This window comes from Zonotrichia albicollis, chromosome 3 (assembly GCF_047830755.1).
Source record: "Zonotrichia albicollis isolate bZonAlb1 chromosome 3, bZonAlb1.hap1, whole genome shotgun sequence".
Taxonomy (NCBI): Eukaryota; Metazoa; Chordata; class Aves; order Passeriformes; family Passerellidae; genus Zonotrichia; species Zonotrichia albicollis.
The window spans coordinates 102270481-102294372 of NC_133821.1; the positions used below are offsets into that span (position 1 = coordinate 102270481).

Genomic DNA, 23892 nt, shown 5'->3' on the forward strand with positions numbered 1-23892 from the left:
AGGATTCACGCATTTTCTTGACTTCTGGCAAAGGATGAAAAAGGAAAGGAGCTGCACTCAATTTTTCTTTGTAATCATTTTGAAGTAGTCATACTAATCATCAGAAAGAGACTACATAAACGTTTGGCCCTTACATGCAAGTTTTGTTTCCAGATTTGTATTTTCTATGAATGTTTTAGAAATTATTTTCCAAGGCAATTATGTGCTAGGCTGGGGGAAGGTATTTTATTTTAGTTATAGATACACTGGCATATTTTACTACTAAATTATTCTTATTTTTCTAAGAGTATGTAAGGAAGTGCTACACAGAATTAAATGCTAACCAAGGTAAGTTATACCTTAGCTCCAGGCCTTATCAAGAGAGATTGGCAAATGTCTCCCTTACATATGCAAGACACCATGTTCCTATGTCCTCAACACATCCTAAAGGTCTGTGTTGAGGTTTTATAATCTTAACAAGATGTGTTTTGCTGGGAGATGCTACTTCTTGTCTTAGATAAACTGAAATAAAAAAAATAAAAAAAAGGAGGGCACAACATCATTGTGTCTGAAAGAAGAGATTTCCAGCTGAAATTTGAGATGGTTGATCTGAATTTAACTTGATTCTGTTCCTCAGTTACTCAGCTTAAGGGGACAGGACAGGAAAGAGCATGGAGCAGAGGAGAGTGCTCCTGAGGAGAATGGTGAGCACAGTGTTAGGCACAGGGGACAGAGACACACACACACACCAGTCAGGAGTCCTGTGGAGTATATACGGAATAAAGGTTCATGCATATGAGGTGGTTTGAGACCTTAGGTTGGAGGGAGTAGGGTAGAGAGACATTTTGAGACAACAGCAAGGCAAGCTATGCTAGAGATTAGTGTCACTGGACAAACTGATGTATAAACAAGTGTGAAAAATAATACACCAAACATCTGGTATATTATCAATACAGAATTGCCTCCCTTGCCCTTGTTCACTGACTATCTGTGGCTGTGCAGAACACCATAGCAAAGGCCTGATCAAATGTCTCCTGAGTGGAGTTTTTAAGAGGTTATGTCTCAAATACAGAGTCTAGGAGATGAGTTCAAAAGTTAACCAAAGCCTTATAGGTTCACATTTAAAACAGCTGAATTATTTATTTATTATAATATCAATAAAATACATCATAAGGCCTTACTTTAACTGAAGCAGGTTTGTCTCCTCTTCATCTTCTATGGAGCTGATGCTCAACATTTTACTTTGTGCTCTGCACTGACCTTCATTTGATCAAGAGGGACACAGCTCAAAGCACAGATCAACAAGACCAAAAGGGAAACAAGATGAGCCCCTTCTCCCCATCCTGAGCTAGTCAATTGGTTTAGCAACTTTTTTCCCCTTTACTGAGAATGAGCCAGGCACCACTCCTGACTTAGTGAGAGAAAGGTGATATCATACTGTGCTTTAACTAACATACCTGTCTTTACAGACTTTGGCAAAAGCTGCTCTTGTATGACTACAATCCACCTAGCATGAAGTCACTTTTTCCTCTATCATATAATCTCAACTGCTTTCCCACCCCTCCATTTTCTGACGGGTAAATATTTTTGTATCTTTTGCAAGTTGATTCAAACTTCTTGTTTTACTTGCTTTTAAATGCACAGTAAGTGGATCTTCCTTACCTCATCTCACTGCATTTTAAACTGATTTCTTAATTCCAATAGGGGAAAATAGTTCCAACAGGATCACCTTTCCTATGGGAAGATGCAAATACACTCAGGATTACCACCAGGTACATATCAGTTAGAAACATTTGCAAGTTGGTGACAAAATCCTCTTTGACCTCTACATGCCCAATCATCAATAACAGAATCAATACATCCCTTGAGAAGTTACAAAACACACAAGGGAAGTGTATTTCTCATGGTTAAATGCAGAAATATATGCAAGTTGGGAGAAGCATTCTGCTATTTTAAGGTTTAACACCATCATCTGCACCCTAGGGAGCGTGTCACTCCCTTCTGGGGCAACCAGCAGCAGCTCCTGGCAGATGCCAGATGCTCAGGCTTGGCAGCCAGCATGGACTTGACAATTCTCTACACCTACTAGAATTTTTTACCTGGGTTGCCACAGCAACTCAGTATGTCCAGTTTGTGTGAAGACAGTAATATGTTTCTATGGGAACTATGCATGCAGGCCTGCCCTAAAATTTCAGCTGGGAAAACATGACATTTATCCAATAACAAGAAAGAAAGGCAGGTAGCTAACTAAGAGAATCTGTATACATCATACTCATTGGACTGTATTGAGAGACATCCACAGAACATTTACTCTGGCCAAGAACTAAGTAAATCTGGACTCTGATTAGAGTGCTAAGCCACTGATCACACACACTAGGACAGCTACGTAAAAATATGATTTCTTTTACCCCTCAGTGATTGGCAGCTTTAATATATATAATATCTGCTTAAGAAGTTGAAAGGGCTGTGGTACAGAGAGTTTGGGGTTTTGTCAATCCCAATTTCTCCAGACTAGCCTAGGAAAATTACGTAACTCCTTCTCCAAGTAGATTTTAATATCTGTAGAATACAAAATGAAGTAAACTTATTCTTGCTGCTGTTTGTGTGAAAACAGCTATTTTAATAGGACCATTTAAAATCAGATCAGGAAAATCATATATTAACTACTTAGGAGTGCAGATATATTTTTAAAATAAACATATACAGGAAAAACCTCAGTTTAAGACAGTTAAAAAACAAAACCACCAAAAAACCTAAACGTACTTTCACAGTACTACTGTGACTATTTATCAGTACTATTTACATTACTAGTGATCAAAGACACAGATATTGGGACAGATTTAGGCATCAAACTGGGCTGCAGATGTATAGAAAACATTGTCTGACAGGCATAAATGGAAAGAAAAACAAAAAGACAAACAAAAAAGATGATGTTGACAGGTCTGGTTTGTCACTGAACATTTCAAATGGCCCTGGGCATCCTTAATCCCACATCCAGCACAGCTGAACCAGCTCTCAAGACCTGCACAGGCTGTGCTGATTTGAATTCTAGTGATCACAAAGAGCTAAGAAACGTAGCTCTGCTGCAGGCAGCTCATTTTAGACATCTTGTTTTCAACCTAAATCCTGCTCTGGGGAGATCAAATAGAAAAAAGTATTGAACTGCAAGGTGTTTAATACTTTTTTACAATTTTTTTTCCCTGTCATTTCACCTCTTGCACACATAATGCAAAGAATGAAAGAGTGGGAAAGTATCTCGACAAGATCAGTCATGGTACTTTCACTATCATCCTTTAAAGGAATAAAGAAAAGCTATAAGGTAGTGCTTATATGAGCAGAGATAATTGCTTTGTGTGTAAAACATTTTGATATTCACCTAACCACAGAACACTGTATTGAGTACTGGAAGCACTCAACTGAATATTTTAAGTACTTTGTTTCTCTTGCTTTTTAAGTCACACAGTTTGCTGTGAGATACACCTTACCAGCACCAGCTCACACACTAACACAGAAAACTTGCAGCAATCACAGAATCATTTAGGTTGCAAGAGACCTCTAAGATCATCAAGTCCAACCTTTGAACAATCATCATCTTGTCAACTAGACCATGGCAGTAAGTGCCATGTCCAGTTGTTTTTTGAACATTCCATTGCATGGTGAGTCCACCACTTCCCTGGGCAGTCCATTCCAATGCCTGACAGCCCTTGAAGAAATTCTTCCTGATGTCCAACCAGAGCCTTCTCTGGTGCAACTTGAGATTATGCCCTCTTGTCCTGTCACTGGCTGCCTGGGAGAAGAGGCCAACCCCCACTTGGTTCACACTCCTTTCAGGCAGCTGTAGAGTGAGAATGTCTGAGCCTCCTCTCCAGGCAAACAACCCCAGCTCCCTCCTCAGCTGCTCTTCATATGAGTGAGGCACTCTCCAGACCCTTCATCAGCCCTGTTAACCTCTTTTAGACTTGCTCCAGCACCTCAGTGTCATCCTTGCAGTAAAGGGGCCCAGCACTGGACACAGCACTCGAGGTGTGGCCTCACCATTGCAGAGCACAGGGGGACAACCCCTGCCCTGGCCCTGCTGGCCACACCAGTGCTGACACAGGCCAGGTGCCATTGCCCTTCTTGGCCACCTGGGCACAGATGGCTCATGTTCAGCCATTGTCAACCAGCACCTCCACATCCTTTTGCACTCCAGTCAAAACATTTGTGCCTGTTTGATCTCATCACCAGCCAAAAAGGTTAATTACAAGAAAAAAACCTTGCCAGCAGCTCCATTTTAACATCAGCATTAAGGCTGGGATAATTCCTAAGGCAAGCACTGCTGCCTTCAAAAAACATTTCCACTTTATTTCAGATGCTCAGTCTGATGGCCATCACTTTAGGAAAGTATTATAAAATTTATGACCTGCAACAAGTCTTTCAAGTATTTGAACAATATAAGCAAAACTTAAAAGATCCAGTTCAGGCATTTTTAACAAATTCTCTCATATCTGGATTAGCAAGTTGAAGTCAAATGACCATTTGTTGCTGAGCTACTCACACAAAGATCTGTTATCAGTAAGAACAGATCTATTCAAAACTCCAAAAACATCTGAGGCATTTGGAAGTATGACAATTAATCCTAAATTACATTTGAAAAATCCTCAAAGTGCCTACTGTTTTGAGAGCCAGTCCAGGGGAAAACACACAACTCTGCTTATCTCAGCAGAAAGTTCACTCTGGAACTTAGAAAAGTGTCCCTTCAGTTAACTGCACTGTAGATACCAATTTATGACTGCTCTCAACCACAGTCTTCTGAAATAACTTGTGACCTATGGGCAACAACTGAAAACCAGATCCTTTTCTAACTTCAAGTCCAATAAACTGAGGAGGGCCACTCAGTTTATTGAAGAGATGACAGTCCAGTTAAGCACAGCCAGTCACTATCAGATAGCAATTTTAGCCTTTTTGAAGGGTATAATTAAGATATTTTTCTTAAATGTATTAATGCCACAACTACAAGTGTTGCTTCTTAGGAGGAAGAAATATCAATTCAACACAACAGGAAGACAGAAACAGTACTAGATGTCACACAAAACAACACCTACATAAAATAATGACAACATCTAGAAGGGGATGAACAGCTGCTGTACCACTTTTTTCTCTCAGATACCATTAGGCTGCAGATTACTGCCTCCTGATAACTCATTCTTAATACTGGAGTGTAAAAAACCACACTGATGGAAATAACCTCACTTAATACTAGTGCAACCTGTCTAAATATCTAAAAATATTTTTAGATATTTCTGTGGTCCTGACCCTGGTATCTGTGATGTCATGTTTTTATCTTCAGATTGGGTCACAACAAAGGATGCCTGGCATCAGTCAAATGGTCACATGGGAAGTTTTGTGGGAGACCAAGACTCCATGGCTCTGTTTTGATTTCTCAGCTGGAGTACTAAGCTTGTAGAAACCTTTCTTTATAGCACTTAAATGAAAATATAAAAAAATTTGCAGAAATACATGAAGTAATGTAAAATTATTATTTTTTTATTATTTGATGTAAATTTTATATTTTACCAAAGGTACTTTTCTTCTCTGTTTACAAAGCCAGAAATGTATCTGGATCACTTGCAAGTCAAATAAGAGACATCAGATGAAAAGGAAAATTTTTCAATGACTGATTACCTGAGTTACAGTGCAATATTTAATTTCAGACAGTATTGCTCTTTGGACTTTTTACAGTAAGAAATAATAAGCTTTATCAAGTCAAAACCTTAATCAGAGCTTGTCACAAATTTCAGAATTCTCATGAACCAACAACATGAAACACCTGACATAATGTATACTACACTTTTTTGCTTGCCTCTACAATAAATTAATACCCTGGATGATTTAAATATTAGCAAAAATATTTACAAAAAGAAGATAAAACACAATATAAAACTTCTTTTCCAAGATATGCTTCTTCCAAGAAACAGTTTAGTACCAAGAGTGAAATTACAAGTTTTACAAAATTGTTTCTCACTTATTTAAATTCATGAAGATAAATAAATAACACTGAATTATACAAACATTGATATCCTCCTATGTGTTTATGCAGTAAAAGCATGTATCTCTTCTTGGGAGTATCCAAGGTCCTTCAGATATCTGAAAGTCAGAAATCAAGTTGGCAATATTAATATTTGGAACTCAAAACCCACCACAGACACAGATGAAGCACAACTTCAGCACCACTTCCTTGTTTTTATTCAGACATGCACATTCTACTTTATCCCTGCAAATACGTTTAGAAAACAATCAATGCCCAGGAGCTCAGATATGCTACATAAACTTTTTGGGTGATGAAAACAATTTCTAAAAATAAATCTGATATAATCTGAATTATCTCAGATTTCTCAAGAGGCAGCATAATTATTGGCCAATACACAGTGACTTCAGTAGGACTGCAGAAATGCAAATGACATCACATTCAATATTTTGAAGCTGGGCTTCAATGAATTTCAAGAGAAATTTAGAGGACCTTTTATCTTAAAACATGTATTAAAAAAGGAAAATACTAGGTACAGATACAAATAAATGCATTAATTTTAAAAGAATTGAGTAAAATGCTTCTGATAGAACAACTGCTTTGATCTTCTGTAACTTAATTTATCAAGCTAACACCATGAAAGAAAGCTTATCTCCTATTATTACAACTTTTCTATGAACATCAAATTAAAAGCAGCATTTAAAACCTTGGGGGAAAAAGGTCACTGTTAAAGAGTGGCTTTTAGAAAGTTCTGGACAACGTACTAAGAAAACTCACGAAACTTATACATTGCTGATACTTACTTAGCTACACATAAATATAAATATACTCTTCAAGTACAGCTCAAGGTGATTTTTTAACTCCTTTTTTTGTCTGTTTAAATTTTGAAAATTTTCTTAGAAAGCAGACAACAGAAGGTCATTTTTTAAAGACTACCAAATCAGAAACACTACAGGTGATTAGGTGATCAAATTCTAAAAAATTTCTCACTTTCCAGTTCATTATTTAAAATACTCACTGTATTCCTTGTTCTGTAAAAGGTGCTGGCCCACAGATGCAGATAAGACCTTTGGAGTCTCTTCTGCTTCTTTTCGCAAACTCTGACAGAAGAGATGGAGAAATCTTCCCCTGTTTACCTACCCAGTCTTTTGATGGTTGTGAAAGAATGAACTGAACCTCAAACCTGGTAAGGAGAAGAATATTTCATAAATATTACCCCCAATTACAAATCTGCTACGCAAAATGCTAGTGACCATGACACTGATGTTTCCTATGATTACCTTCCTGTTCTGCTCAGCTTCCCACCACAGTATCAGATCTCACAGATATTTAGTCATTCCTACTAATTAAGTCAGTCAAATCACCTTCAATATTGTGTATTTATTTAGCCAATTCTTCCAATGTTAATTCCAGCTTTCTATTTCACCTTACAAAAAGCCCCAGCTATTAAGCTGGGCACCAATTAAGATACTAAGGACAGATTTTACTATTCCATTAGCACTTTTACACAAACCTTGGTGTAGCTCAGTAAACAAGCAGTGAGATAAAAATGCTTGGCCATGCTTGTGAAAATGTCAGTACAATTTCAGTAATGAGAAAATACTCATTACTGAACGTTGGTTTCAAAAACTCACTAACAGAATAGTAACTCAGTAAAAACCAAACACTTCTGTATCTGAGGCTCCTATGGAAAGGGAGAGCAGCCTTTTACTGTAAATTTGCACAATGTCTAGACTACAAATCTTTGAATGTGCCAGACATCACTAGGGTATGAAATAGTATTGATTTTTCACTTCAGTGTTGTGAAGGAACAAGTGGTTTCTACTGAGGAAGAATTCAACTAAGAATTAACCATAAACAAAAAATATTTTTATCACACAAAATCTAAGCAGTGACAATTTATCTTGTGGTAACAGCAAGGGAACTGAAATTAAAGGGTAACCTGATAATGCTCTGTCTCCTGACAGAACTATGGCCTGCTGAAATAATTCAACATTACACATGCACTACTTGCATTTTAATCTGCAATTACATAGTAATTGAGGGCAAAATCCAGCAATTATTAAAAAAAAATTAAAGTAATGAGTCTATTTAAACTCTGAATTTCTATATAAACATTTTCATAACCAGTAACACCAAAATGATTTTTAGAAGACTCGTCTTAATTCAGAATGTTTCTCCTGGGGTACATCCTCCTTCTCTCTTTTGTGTTCCTTTTTGCATAACTATTTTCTATTGTTAAGGCTAAGGTAATTTTTTTCTGCATCAAAAAGCTTCTCAACTTTTTTATTAGATGATTAGATGATTTCAGAAATCATCCAAGCCAACATATCATCTCCAATAACCATCTATTAAACACTGTAAATCAAATCCCTGGCTTCCCATGGGACCTACAGAACATAACAACATTGCCTCTGCTATGCATCTGTGAGCAATGGATCTCCTTCCACTCCCTAAGTCTCATCATATTCTTAGCTAAGAGCTTACAGAATCAGAATCTGGCCTTGTGCCAAAGCTGAACAGTTAGTCTAAGCCCAGGACTTGTTCTGTACACAGAGATGTTACAAGTTGTTCTCCACAAGACTTTTAATTACCTTTCATCTCTAAGAGCTAATTGCTCTAGCTGGTTTCTCCAGAGTATGTCATCCTCAGTTTTGTTGAAGAAGATCAGCTTCACTGTCCTTAAAAAACAAAACAAAAAATTAACTACAGATTGTTTCTGTTAAAGAATCAGAAATTAATGCATCATACAGAAACCTTTTACTTATATTTTTTGTTTTCTCCAAAGGCATTATAAGTCAAAAAGAGGCTCACTGAACAAGCTTTGAAAAACTTGCCTGGTATAGATAAAACAGTCCCAAATCAGCTACACTCCATCTTTAAATACTAAAATCATCTTATTCAGAAACTAGAATGTGCCAGAACCTTTACATGCTTCCCAGGGCCCACTTCTCTGAAAACATGGAAAATAAAGCCCACTACACTACAGTAGTGCTCTAAACAGTGGCACGGTGCACCACAGCATTGAGTGTTACTCAGGTGGTGGAAAATCAATAGAAAGTGCATAGGAAAGCCATGCATTTTGTTCATGGGCACAAAAGTAGAAATTGATTATTTGGAGAATGGTGCTTTGAGACACCCTATTCCCCAGGGTAGACAAAGGTATCTGCTGCAGTTCTGCTCAGTACTCAGCACTACAAAGAAAAGAAAATTACAAACTTGGAATAAACTGGTCGCAGTCTTGCTGGAAGCAAGGGAGAACACAACTAAAATGAAGAAGTGGAAATTTAGTATGATCCCCACCAGTAAAGAAAAACTGGTTGACAGAATGATAACAAAAATTTAGACAAGAAATAAGAAGCTTCATCAACCCTTTGTAAGGAAAGAGAGTGAATCTGACATATTGGAAACTACTTCAATGGATGTAGATTTTAATGAACTAAAAACACTGGTATGAAAGGTCATATGGAAGACTGCTCAGAAAGGAGTTGGAGACCCTTAAAGGATTTTAAAATGGAGGAAGGAGATAGAAAGCCAAAAAATTACCTTCTGAACAAGACTAATGATGAAAGTGGGACACTATATTAAAAGCGAATATGACAACAGAGGGGTAATTTAGGAATGAGAAGCTGGAGACAAAGATACAATGATCAAGGAGAATCAAGAATAGCTTACCAGCATCCTATACTTGAGAAGAGCATTAGCCCTCTACCTAGTGTTTAGTGTCTTTGTGCTTCAGTCTTCTTTAAGAAATGCACCCACCTGACTGCAGTTATACACAACCAGTAAAAGAAGCAAAAAATCCTCATATGAAAAAGGAAGCGTAGAGGACCAATATTCTTTTACAGTTAATACCTTGGCCAAATTTAATTTGGCCTGTAAGAGAGGAAACAAGGCTGCAGAAAAAGCATCATGACTTGATGCACAAAAGGATAGTGCAGCTATGAAGGGAACAAATTGTTTTGCCCGTTTACAGTAGGCAAGAAATAGACTGACAAGACAATAAGCAGACTTCGTCTAGACAGTAAGAATGAAAATCCAATTGTCTAAGTCCATTACAGCAGATGCTGCCCTGGAAAGCTGAAGATTCTCCAGCATTCACAGTGCAGCCCCAGAGGTTCAGCACCACTCACCCAGCACTCCAGACAGAGGTTGCTCTGGCACCCTCAGGAGACAAGGCTGTCATTGTACAGATTATTCCTCAGCTTTCTGCAATTTGTGTCCTAGCATATACAAACCAAGCTTATGGCTAGTTACTTTGCAAAGTAAGATCATTCTATGCAATACTGCTCATATATATACACACATATGTATCTCATACAGATAAACATACATATATTAACGACAGTCTGGGAGTACTTTCCCAAAAAATAAATTGAGGGTTAAAGAGCAAATGTAAGGCCAAGGAACCAAATTGCCTAGAACAGTCAGAAAAACAAATCCTTAAAAATGGAACCTGCACCAGTTCAAGTCACTCCAGCACCTAACCAGCCTCCACAGCAAGAAGGAAAAATTCATTTACTTTGACTAGTAAGGAAACAGATGCTGCTGCACCCTAAACTAACACTGAATTCCCATATGAAATTGTGCTGAAAAGAGCTAAAAATGTGTTCCCACTCTGTCAGATGATAGACTCATCCTTTGGCTTCACAAAGCCAGTCAACCACTTTTTATCTGCTACTGACAATACAGGGCATTTTGGAAGAACCAAACAGTACAGTCTCTTTGCTCACAAAATAGGATTATATGTAACTGCTGAAATATAACAATCTAAGAATAGTATCTGGATTTGGGGTTTGTTTTTTTGGAAACAAACTTTTGCAGTCTATGTCATCCTTCGTAGCTTTAGTATGAAGATTAGTGTACAATAATCTCTCTGTGTTTCAAAATCAGAAGTGCTAGTTCTGCAAGACATAACAACCTGTTCCCTTGAGCAAGAACAAGTAATGCTTTCTTCTGTAGATTTTACAGAGTGCAGAATGCATATGCAATACTCATCTTTTCATGAATTCAAATATACTTAATGTTGTATTTACATAAGTGACATATAAATCCGTGAAAACTGGAACTCATCTGGGAACAATGTGTTACTGCTGCTTAGCAGGTGAAAACCATTAGCTAACTATTCTAATGTATCAGAAAGAAGCCAATAAGCAAATAAGTGGAAGTTGCCTCAGACAGATTCTTCCCTAAAGCATGCCAGAAAAATGCTTTCATACCATTTTATTGTGTTAATTGTTTCATTAACACTGAAGCTTGTGTGTCAAGAAGTCCACATACCTCAGACAGCTGACTTCAGTCAGAGCAAAATTCAGCAGCTTAACCATTGGTGTGAAACCTGTGCCTCCTGCCAATAAAAGGAGATCTTCTGAAGTTTGAACTTGTGATTTCTTGAAGTTGCCTTCAGGATTGCTGACAGAAATATAGTCTCCTTTATTAAAAAAATAAAAAGTAAACATTAATTTGATGAAAACAGGCTAATTCGCATTCTGATTTTTTAAAGGCCATTTCATATTGCCTTCATCTTTGTAATATTAGGGTTTCTTTCAGAAAGGAATTATACACATAAGGATCATTCTTGTTAAAAGAAGAGATGTACAAATAAAATGCTTTGCCTTGATGAATTTTACACAATGAGAACACAAACATTTGCAAAGTCAGTATTAAAAATCTACCTCTGTATCTGAAATAGAAAAGGAAGTACATCCTAAGTCCCATAAAACAGACCTTCTTTTTTTATGCAAAAGTACAAGAAGTTGTTCTCAGAGCATATGACATCAAAGCCATCAACTATGATGTGTGATACAGCTCACACACATCACTCAGGAGAGAGCTTTCTGTAATGGACAACTCCTGTTTACAGTGAGGACAAGCCTTTACACTCAGGAAATGGAGAGTAAGATTTAAAAGAAGTTTTAAGTAATTCCTGATTAAGCAGGTAAACAATCAGAACATCACAATACTCAGACAAATACTCAGTGAATCTTTAAAAATAATGCAATTGTTGCAAAACCAAACACAACCCCCCAGGATATATTTACCAATTTGTAGGTGGTCAAGTGCCTGTGTGAACAGTCCATGGGAATAAATTTTAATCATTAAATATATATGCACACCATCATGGCAAGGTGGTTCTTGGAAATCCAGTGGCAAAAAAGGCAACACAGGTGTGTATGGTTTTACTACCTCTGTCCCTAGAGAGCAGACAGAAATACAGCTCAAAAAATATGAAAAGTACTGTACATCCAGATACTACAAATACCAAAATAAGCAAAGATTAAATAAATAACCTGTATATACCATGAAAATAAAACCATCCCATGCTTCTGCACAAGTTATTACTTTCCACTGCACCAGTTTTTATTACAGAATTGGAAGTCTTCTACTTCCAATTAAAAACTTGAGTATGGTATTTCCATGCTACTTAGCAACTCAGGACACAGGACGAAAAGATCTTGAGTCATCCCCAAAGAATATGAAAATCTAAACATTTTCATTAATTTTCAAGTATCACAGCTTGATTTATTTTAAATCTAAACAGCAGATTTTTAATACTGCAGAAGTATATTTTCTTGCAGTATCATTTCAAAAAGCTATTGTATAATGATAGTAATACCTCAAGAGCTGGGCACTACTAAAGAATTAGGAAGGGAGGAGGAGGAGAAGGTCATAACAGTTCAAAATTAATGGATGTTTAAAATTAACAGTTAAAATGGATGTTAAAATTAACAGTTCTAAATTATTGGATGGTAGAGACTTCTGAGAAGTCTCTACCATGTATACTGCAATCTAAGTGCAGTGACCAGTATAACTATTAATATCCAAATTTTAAGGAGTACCCTTTAAACTAGTAAATTGGCTATTTCTTTGACCTTCTGTTTTCTAAGCTTCTGTAAAATTTTGAAGAATAGTGCATTGAAGAAAAGCACATGATTTTCAAGACACATTCCTCTCATAATCTCACATTATTATTAATATTGCACAACTGGAGTGTAAAGCAGAGTAACCATGACTACCATAAATCCCTCAGAAGAAATAAAATAACCAAAAAACTGCAACAGTACCCTCCTCACTTCAAAAAAGCTGCAAACTAAAAGGAACTGACTGAAGATACATATACATGCACTGCATACATATACAATAACCTTCCCACACTTCAAAGATGAACAGCACCGCTTTGGCTTTTTTTAAAGGAAGAGATGGCAGTAGAGACCACCAGTAAGGTCACCAGTAAATGCCAGCCATCTCAAAACTAGCTTTCCATTAACATTAATCCAGTCACTTCATTATTAATTACTGATTGTGATCCTGGAAGCAGAGATTTGCTAACAACAATCAGGGAGTTAGTGGCCACGGACTTGGCATTTTCCCAAAACTATGAAAAGGATTAATGTAAATATATCCATTACTACATTCTCAATTTTTCTTACCTGCAATAATGTGTTTGAGGTAAACATGTTGTCCAGTAGGAACACGGAGATGTGTTCCCTTAGGCAACATTAGGCAGAAGAGTTTGGTGTCATGGGTAACTTCTGTCTTAGAAACCAACTTGCATTTTCTGTAGAACAGTCCTAAAAACATTTAATTTGTTAGTTAAGTCTCAATCTGTCATTCTGTAATTATGTGTCTTTCAATAAGAGACACAAATGTATGTATGTCACTATATACTTATAAAAAGACAATAAATAGATGCTTCTTGTATGATTACTTATAACAATTTTTATAATTTTGGACTAAGGACCCATTTATAATGTTATTTTAAGAGCCTCTGAGTTATTGACTGGGAATAAGTAGAAAAGCACCAGAAACTACCAGAACCATTTGTACCACACTGCACCTGCACGGAGCTCCCCATACAAGTACATCATGGGTACACACCTAAGCAGACCAAAAGCAGCTGGTGGGATGCAAATGGAACAGAAACCAGCACAGCACCAGACTGCCCACAGCCACCCAGCAGGCTGAGGGAGGTGATTCTGCACCTCTGCTCTGTTCTTGTGAGCCCTCACCTGGGGTACCATGTTCAGCTCTGGGGTCTCCAATACAAGAAGGATGTTGTGGACCTGCTGGAGCAAGTCCAGAAAAGGGTCACAAAGATGCCTAGGGGGCGGGAGCATCTCTCCTGTGAAGATACACTGAGAGAGTTGGGGTTGTTCAACCTGGAGAAGAGAAAGCTCCAGGGAGCTTATAGGAGCCTCCAGTAAAAAAGATGATCATGAGTAATTTTCTCTGCTCTACCTTTAGGAGAGCATTTTTCAGCCAGGCCTTTGTTTCAGCACTGCAGTATTTTAGCTCCAACCTGGAATACCAATGTGATCACAGCACCACACTGCCTAAACGGCTTTGTAACTCAATCCCAGCGGATATTTTTATGTAAAGCCTCTCAAAATTTGGCAGGTTCATGTATGAGAATACTTGAGCATGACACCCTTCTAACAACACTTTCTACATTGGAGCAATTTCAGTGAAGCAACATTTTCTTCTCCCTTTTATTCCATGGTAATGAAAAATACTCATTTTGCTCACATGAAAAGCTGAGCTACTCATGAAACAGGAGAAGATGCTAAGGAAATTCCAACCATGAGGATGGTCTGGTCCAACACTGGGACAGCTGCTCCTTGGAGGTATTTAAACCTTGACTGAACAGCTTTGAGCAGGAGGTCAGAGCCAGTCTACAATTGGCATTTTTCTGCCTACACTGGTTTTCTTAAATTATTCAAATAGCTACTAGTGAGTTATCCACTACAAATGCCTGCAGAAACATGATGTAAAGCTTCTGACGTGGAATAAATATTTCTTTATTAAGGTTTTCTCACATTTTTGATCTAACATCCTACAAATCCCTTCTTTTGAAGGAACAAGCATTTCAGATAAATCAAAAGAATGCCTAAAGCCCTGAAAAAGTGGAAGTCAGTAATTCTACTTCATACCAATCTTGAAGTAAAAACATCATCTCTCCAGCTATATAAATATTATGAAAAGTTTGTGGAAAATTGTTTTCTATCCTTCTTTTGAAAAACAATACACAATAAGATTGCAAAGTACCGTAGTCAAATAAATATGCCAACATTGCTGTCAATTCTGCAGACTTAAAAACTGCTTAAAAGGATGTGTGAGCTTGGTAATGTAACCCTTAACACTCATCAGCTAATACTCTTACACATATCTGGGTATGGAGAAAGAAGTTAAAAAACTGATTCATCAACTGATTCACTGTTCCCTGACAATTTTTTCACCTTTCCAACCTGACTAATTCCAGCCTTTTCCTCATAAATAACCTTTATCTCCCTATTTTTAATACACATATTTTCACAATTGCCACACAGAACTTTCGTCCTGATTCATCCAATATAACTTTTGAAAACTTTCTAAGTAAACTTCTACTTTAGACTGTAGTCTTTGCTACATTAACTAAAATTAGTTCATTTTCAGTCATTCCTATAAAATCTGTGGCCACAAGCAAAAATAACTGTCAAAGCAGAAAAGACTTTCAACAAAAGGAGCTAGCCCCTAGTAGCAAGCTGAAGCGAACCAGTTGGTATTGTCAACACACAAAGTCACATTACTGCCAGATGCCAAAGATTTATAATTTGCTACTATACAGAAGCAAAAGGTACTGTTCTCTCATCTTGATGTCAGTGTCTAGCAGCAAATCTCAATTTTTCAAAGCGACCAAAGTAGTTAGTGAGCAGATTAGGTTGGATTAAACACTTTGCAGACATCAAGTGGCAGAACTGCAGCTCCTGATCTAGGAGAAGCAGCCCTGCAGCCTCTCACTACCAAAGGCTTGCCACAAAAACCAATACAATCATGGGCTAGAGATATCAGTCTCTAAACTCATCTTCCACCTTTGCTGGATTCAAGAACTACAGTACCTTGATTTATAGGCCTACAAATTCAGTTTTAGTAACAGAGCTGCTGTACAGATAACGATAGCTTTTGGAGAGTATCATCCTTCTGCATAATGCATGTTCTTCCTTGTCATGAAAGGGAGCTTGAGAATTTTTCTTTAATGATGTTTTTTGCTTTTCTTCAATGATAAAACTTCAGTGACAATTCTTATTTCTTAGTTACTAGTCATAATCTTAAGTGATGTTGCAGTAGCAACATTAGCCTGTTGGCTTGGGGAAAAAAATTAATAGCTCCACTACCCTTCCATCTGAAGTAGAGGAATTCCACCCTATTCTCAGAAAGCATTTACCACCCAAACATGCCCACCAATCAATGTTAATCCTTATTTTGTTCAGGTTTCTTGGTTGTGGAGCCCCAAGTACTACTCCTGCCAATGGAATATGCCAATGGAGATAGCACAGCTAATGGAGGTTAGACCACAGCTAAAGGAAGGTGGCTTCCCACCACTTCCAGCAGCAGCCCAGTCTTAGGAGTTAAGACAACCATGACCCCTCAGTGTTGACCATCAAATCATCAGCACCCCAAATGCTTCAGTTAATTACTAGATTTCACAAGCTATCTCGTATTATCCAAGAAGGCCAGCCATGCCCTTCCTAGATGGCCTCTCTCCCCTCCCAAAATAGAGTTCCCACTGAATCAACACCTTCTAAACTTTTTCAGGTTATGCAGCACTCTGTAAAAGTGTCAGTCTTGCTGATACACAGTAAGTGCAGCAGCAGCACTCTGCTCCCTTCTGGTATTTCCAACCAAAAAACCTGTATGATCTTCTACTTGATCTGTACAAAAACCATGGCACAAAACAAGGAAAACTGGATCCTGCTTCAGCCCTCAGAGGCAGCAGCACCTTGTTTCTTTGCTGAACATCTGCCAATAGTTGCACACTCTTTAAAACAGCAGAAATTAGTAATTAGATAAATTTTCAAAACAAGAGTCTGAGTAAAAGCTCAGAACCATTTTCAGAAGGAAGAAGCAGTTAATTCTCCATGGTAAAAGACACACACACACACACACCTCCAAGTCATCCCTACTAACATGTAATTTTTAATTGCATATGGTTACTGCATTTATGTGCATGCTCCCTCATGAGTGGGCTTCCACACCTTATTTCCCAGAAAAAGCAGCAACAAGAAAATCACATCTTAATACCTACATGAAAACCTGCACTCTATCACTGTGCTGTATGATCTTTTTGTTGGTTGGAAGGGGTCAGGTTTTAGGGTTTTGGTTTTTTTGTTTGGTTTAATGAGAAAGCTGTATTTTATTTTTTATACAGCATTTGAATTTCACAGGATGCCAGACCTATGATCATAAGTTTTTGTTTGCACTTTTAATGACCAGTGTCACAATACCTGCCCAAAAGTAATGTCACCAACCCCCCTATACTGACAATCTAATTATACTGAATTGTGTTTTCTATGCAATACTGTGGGTTATAAATAATTATTTCTCCAGAAAACTAAGCACTTAATCCTTTTTAAAGAGTAGAAGCAGTATTGAATATTCTTCTGTGTCTCCTGACCATCCTAAGACACAGTGCAATTAACTAGAATTGAAGTCATTTTGAAAAAAAAATTCCCCTTCAACTTAGAGGAATTTCAACAATTCTGTTTGTTCGTTCCAATTGACTAAAATACACTGGCCAAAATGTTAGTATAAACTCAGCAGGAATTTGAGAGTACATAGACAATTTATCTGGGAGTATGACTTTCCCAGCCTATGAGGAAAAAAGTAGGGGCTTATGTTAATTGTTTCTTCATATAATAAAGTTATCATAGGCTGCCAGTACCATCTTTGCATTAAGTTGTTTTTCCTCAAGAAGACCTTTATCACTTTTTTGTAGAATTTAGACATGTCTGCTTCAAAAATAAATATTAAATAACTTTATAAAGTATAGATGCTTCATCACATGTGGTGGTCACACACCCATATTTTACATAAACTCATAAATGAATGCTGTCTTATCAACAAGTAATAAAGACATAACATCAAATAAACTTCCAAGTGTCAATCTTGGCTGGTTTTCAGCCCTTCTTCCTGTGCTCTGACTGCAATGGAAGTGTTTTAACTGGTCAATACACACAGAAATACTAAAAACTCAAAGACAAGAAAATCCTAATTAATTAAACACCATTGCTCCCATAAGCACTCACTATTCACAGCCTTGCCACCAAAGTGGAATTATTTCGGGTAAAATGATCACTCATATTAGAAAGCACAGTTACCAAAAGAACTAGTAATACACAAAAATTGAATAAAATAAACTACAAAAAAAAAAAAAGCGTAACAAGATAACATAATCTAGAAAGCATTAGTTACTAATGCTCAATATGTATTTTGTCAATTGCATCTAACCTTCCTCATTTGCAAAGGGTCTATAAAGCCACTATTTCCTATATCTCTTATTCTTTTAGATTATCTTCTCTTTCTATTTTCTATAACCACAAAAAGTCATGAGGGAGAAAATGACCAACAGACAGTGGACAACACATTAAATCAGGCTGTAACCCCTTAGATACAGAGGATTGTACCAAAAAATCTAAAGTGGATAACTCAACAGTTTCTAAAACTCTCAAAAGGAAAATTACATTCCACATAAGCTAAAGGTAGCTAGAGAGATGAGCTTTCCTGCAGTCTTCCTTTTAGTACACAATAATCTCTCAACTCTAAACGCCCACGTGGCATAACAGAGGGCCAGTCAGAGGTGTACAATAGGGTGAGCAATATTTCATTAGCTCTTAAAAATGCACAGCTTTGCTTTCACACAGAATAAGGCAGATTATAATTCAACAGTCAATTTTTGAGCATTATTAGATAGAGGACCAAGAGGGTTTTTGCGAAACTAGGTGACAGCAATAATATCAGGAGTGTGATTATATTACACAATATAATAGTGCAGAAATTTTTAATTTAGCTGAAAAAAAACCCAAACCCACACTTATTACTGTAACATACTTTGGTGCTGCAGCAAGTTCATACTACTCTGTTACTACAAAATGAATCCATATATAACATTTACTGCTTCTTGTAGACACAGCTTATTCAGAGCTGGCTTTAGTACCTACACATGACTTCAAGTCCCTTATTTAATCTGAGCTCAAGTTACAAAGATGCAGAGTATTGGAACAACCTTGCAGCACTGACAGATGTTACTGTATCTACAGTAACAATTGCAAGTGAAGGTTTTTGATACTTCACTCGTTACTCCCATAATGATTGACACATGTCCATGCATGCTCTCCTCAGGGTCTACTGAGGTTTCCACGGAGACAGAGAGGTCACCAAGCACACACACAGCCCTGAGATGGAACAACACTCAGGCAGTGCTCCTCTTCCAATATTAGGTTCACTTTCAACTCCACTGTGGGACAAAACAAACAAACAAACTAAAGCAAAACAAAAAACCCTCCTCCAAATCAAACCCTTTCTAGGGAAATTCCTGAATAGCTTTCAAGATCAGAATTCCAAATTGTAAAAGAAGTGAAGGTACAACAACAGAAAAAGAAATCCTGAATAAAAACAAGTATCACTGACAAGCTCCAAGAAGTCCTAAAATATAGCTGATAGCGGGCTAAAAAATTGCTTACCTCTGTCTGTGCGTTTGATAAAAGTATTATGACCCTCAGAGGGCTGGCCCAGATTTTTCCAATGAACATTATCCTTTTTCTTTAAGATAATCTCTACTTTCCCTACTTTTTCAGCAATATTTACTAAAAGAGAAAAGATTTCATATTGTTACTTTTAGTTACACTTTGTACAAAAAAAAATTTCACACATAAACTATAAAGAAATTCAGAACAATTACTCATTTCTCAAGACACATATAATTAGTTCTTTAAAGCAGAGTATCAAATAAAGTACTTCCAGCTATCTCTCTATAATACTTTAGAGTGCAGTTAAAACAAGCACTAACTGGATATGCATAATTAATACACATTATTTGCTTAACAGTTCATGGAACCAGGACAGCTTCACAGACCACCTGGTCAAGAAAAATACTCATGAACCCAGAATCCTCCCATACTGGAAATTGTTAGTTAGCACAACTTACTACCTTCTTTTCAAGGCCATTTGAATTAACAATGAAATACAAGAAAGTCTCAGCCCAAGCAAAGAACAGTTTAAAAATACACAACAGAACCAACTTCTAGCTCTTTTAGCCTACAGTCATGCTCAGAGGGATCAGAGCACTATCAGCTTATTACTTTCACAGGCCCAAATGCCACAATTAAGAAAAAATATTTCATGTTATGACTTGATTTGATTGACTCTGTCAGGACCTGGTGGTAAGTAAAACTGTGAAGTATCTGATGAGTCAGAAAAATAAACTGAAATTCCCAATTTAAAGTGAATTTTGGTATCAGAATCATAGAATATCGAGTTGGAAGGGACCCACAAGGATTGTGGAAGTTCAGCTCCTGACTGGACTATCCTAGAAGAGATACAGAAGTGCTGCAAGAGACAGAAATTACCAGCCACATCTTCTGAAACTGCATGATCCAAGTCTGAAATAAAAGCAAACAAACTGTGTGTTAAGCATTAAAGAAATTCTACTAGAGCCATCATGTACACAAAAAGTATAGGTAAGTCTAGGAATACTGAGTGAACTAATAATACTTATAAAAAGTTATGCATGTTTATTTGGCCTTGAAATTTGACTCAACTTCTACAAGCCTCATGCATGAAGGCCTTATTTTTCCCATTACTTTTAACAATGGCTCAGGCAAAGCTACCAATCTGCAATTATTGCACTTGCCCTTGTGAATGAGGGCTTTTTAATAATCATAAAAAACACACTTGAAGAAAAATTTTACACAACTTAAAAATCAATTTCTTACTGCATTTTAGTCCATATGTAAGAAATTTAGTACATACTAAAAAAATGAAGATGTGAGTTGATAAACAATGTAATTCCTTTACATCAAGGCACTTTAACCATCTCTAATAAAAGAGGAATAAAATATTAATTGGTGCATGTAAAATGCTAATGGGGTGATGAAAAGGTTTTAATACAGTGGAATGAAAATACAATACTTTCAACTGCAAAATTACAGTACGTACCAACTTCTACAAGATATGAGTGATCATCCATGATGATTTCTCCCCTTAATTGTTTGTCTTGACAGTCAACTATCACCAAGTCTGCATTCATGTCCTTTCATAGCCAAGGGGAAAAAAAACCCAAAAATTTTTATAAAGTTCTCCCAGAATTCAAGCTAGTTCACAACTGCATCTTGTAATTCTTCCTTCATGAAATATACTTACCTTCTGCTTAGTGTATATGACAATTGTGATCAAACTATCTGTTTGGAACCAGTCATAACTGTAAAACAAAAATAAAATAAATAAAAAAAATATATTTTATTTGAGCATATCAAAACATATTTAGCCCCAAGCCTTCAAACAGAGCTTGTATAACAAATTTACAAGCCAAACATACTACTTACTACTTTTGAAGACTAAGTTCAAAGTCAGTGATTCTAACAAAACTACTAAAATAACTATCTAATTATGTATTCTTATAGTCAGTACACTGTAGTTAAAATTGTATGGCATTAATTTTACTTAAAAAGCATATATATTCTCTTTGTAGTATATGAACCTTGCATATGGATGATTAAAATCTTAAATCCAGACAAAAGCATTAAATAGGCAGGGTGGCTTGCAAGAGTTAAAGATTTGACGCACATACCACAAAACCACAATTCCTTTCACGTCCACAAATCAAGTTTTTGCATTCATTCCTATGTTCCCAAGTCCAAACCTTGTAATAAATCCAGTGTAAAGTACAAAAAGAAAAGAAAGCCTTCAGTTGCTAATTATTTGCATGGCCTTACACTTGCCAGGAAGCAACTTCCATCTACTCGTGGACCAGAAAAACAGGGACAAAGGGAGGAGAAAATACTCCTGACAGCCAACACATCTTAGGCTGCACACCTTCCAGTCACATGCCAGAATATGCCAGACACACATGGAAAGAAAGGCAGCAAGGTTTGGAGAGCACTTCAGAAAATAAACCTCATTCCAATTTTTTACAAGCCATAGTATTTCATGACTGCATGCAACTAGCCCAGAGAACACATATTCCCAGGGGATTTTGATGCCAGGTGAGAAGCTAGATCTTGAGGACCAAAGGTATCATGGAGTAAAATGATGCATCAGTGACATCAGCAGGCATATCACAGTGAGCTTTCAGGGCCTGCTTGGCTTTACATACTGTAGAAACTGGAATGCAGATATCAATCTCAATACATTCCAGCTTGAAATGATGCCCTTTCTCAAGGCACAGCAACTGTTTATGGACAAATTCATTAAAGTCAAGAAAGTAATCAGTCCAATTAGAATCACTTTCCATGAGTTTTCCCAAGAAACAAAGGTGAGGAGCCTGCAAATATAAGCCAAGCATTTGTATACAATCAAGGCAGCACAAGATTTAGGAATCAACAGAACAAGTAAAGAACCATCATCTGCCCATATGACCTCTAGTAAGTTGTTTTAAACTTGAACTTCAACTTTCCTACTTATACAAGGATGGTAATGATATACACTCATTTTACTGAAATTTCAAGAGCTACCCATGGAAGAACTTGCCTTGCATTTACTAAGAATTGTACAGAATTCTTAAATAGAACGTTCAACAGACAACTACAGACAAAGGCTTACCTCGGACTTAAATCTTTAGCAGAAGAAGCCAGTACTTTCTTCTCAGGAAGCACACCTGCAAAGAGCAGACAGTCATTAAAATATTTGCTGGGATGCTTGCTTAATATAAAAAATACTCAGGTATGTTTGGGGTTTATGGTTTTGGTTTTTATAATTGAATGTTCTAAGTATTCTCGAACAATATTTGGTGGCTTTATTTCCACAGCTAGACTATATAAATTTTGTACTTAGTTTTTATTCAGCACTTTCTCTTGGAGAGCAGTGTTCTAGAACATGGAGGTCTACTTCAGAACAGAGTTCTACACACCACAGTACCTGTGTTGTACTCGATTTCATCTGTTAGTAACTTGTGTTTTTTACACTTTGTGATAGTGTAACACAAAAAGGTTATCTGAATGATTTTCCTTTAACAGAACTATTTGTTTGTACGATACAGATGAATAAATTCAATTTAAGATGTCTGATCTAACCTAATTTGCAAGTAACATTTCGTGTCAGTCAATAAGCAAAGATAGCAGCCCAAATCTTTCTACACAGCATTTGGCTAGGAATTTTCACAGAATTCAGACATTCACTTTAACTACTTAACTGCATGAAACAGTCTGGAACAGCTTTTGCTGGGAAGCAACAGTTGGTCAGTCTTTCAAAATGTCAGCTGTACCAATTTCTGACAGAATAGAAATTGAACATATTTGGCAAAAACTTGAGGACAGAGATAGATAAAAGCAACTGCAATCCTGCATCAGTTTTAACACAAAGAAGCTAAATAGAATGATGATAGAGGAAGCTGCAGACTGAACAGCTGGTAAGCGCTGGTTTCAAGCCCATTCAAAGGCAAACCTTGCAAACCTGAAATGGCTATGCATTAAATAATTAGCACATGAATTCTCAGTTACCCAGCTTATTATCTTCTAAATGCCAGTAAATTTTCTAGTATGACTAAAAGCTTAAACACATAATTGAGTGGCTCTAACATGTGGGAAGTAGATAAAAACAAAAAGAGCCACTCTGGTCTAACCCAATCTGTCAAAACTATTTGATCATCCGGAATTAACCCAAAGCAATTAAAACTCAGCCGAATTACTCATTCTTTGATCCTTAATTACTCCTAAGTACACAACATCTGCAGCTGCCAAGGAAGCTAAATGTCAGAGCAGTCAGATCACTGCAAAAGAAAACCAATCACCTAATGATAAAAGCCTTCTCAAGGGCTAAGCCTTTCTTGAGGACACCCGTATGAATTGCTTGGTCTCCAGGGATAACAGGAACCCATGGTCATACATACTCTTATTTGCTTTTGCAGGTCCAGAGAAATAAATGAACAGCCACAATAA

General features: G+C 36.9%; 1 protein-coding gene across 1 annotated transcript in view; it reads right to left on the minus strand.

The window, feature by feature from the left end:
* Window positions 1–5501: 5501 nt before the first annotated feature.
* Window positions 5502–23892, minus strand: part of CYB5R4 (cytochrome b5 reductase 4) — a 30063-nt gene continuing 11672 nt past the window's right edge. Inside the window, exons 6-16 of the mRNA XM_005485950.4 lie at window positions 22559–22613; window positions 21161–21218; window positions 20957–21050; window positions 20368–20400; window positions 19483–19605; window positions 13417–13557; window positions 12028–12180; window positions 11267–11417; window positions 8581–8667; window positions 7005–7169; window positions 5502–6105 (exon numbers count right to left, since the gene is read on the minus strand). Coding sequence (XP_005486007.2) covers window positions 6051–6105; window positions 7005–7169; window positions 8581–8667; window positions 11267–11417; window positions 12028–12180; window positions 13417–13557; window positions 19483–19605; window positions 20368–20400; window positions 20957–21050; window positions 21161–21218; window positions 22559–22613 — 1115 coding nt within the window. The 3' untranslated portion in view covers window positions 5502–6050. The remainder of the gene's footprint in view (window positions 6106–7004; window positions 7170–8580; window positions 8668–11266; window positions 11418–12027; window positions 12181–13416; window positions 13558–19482; window positions 19606–20367; window positions 20401–20956; window positions 21051–21160; window positions 21219–22558; window positions 22614–23892) is intronic.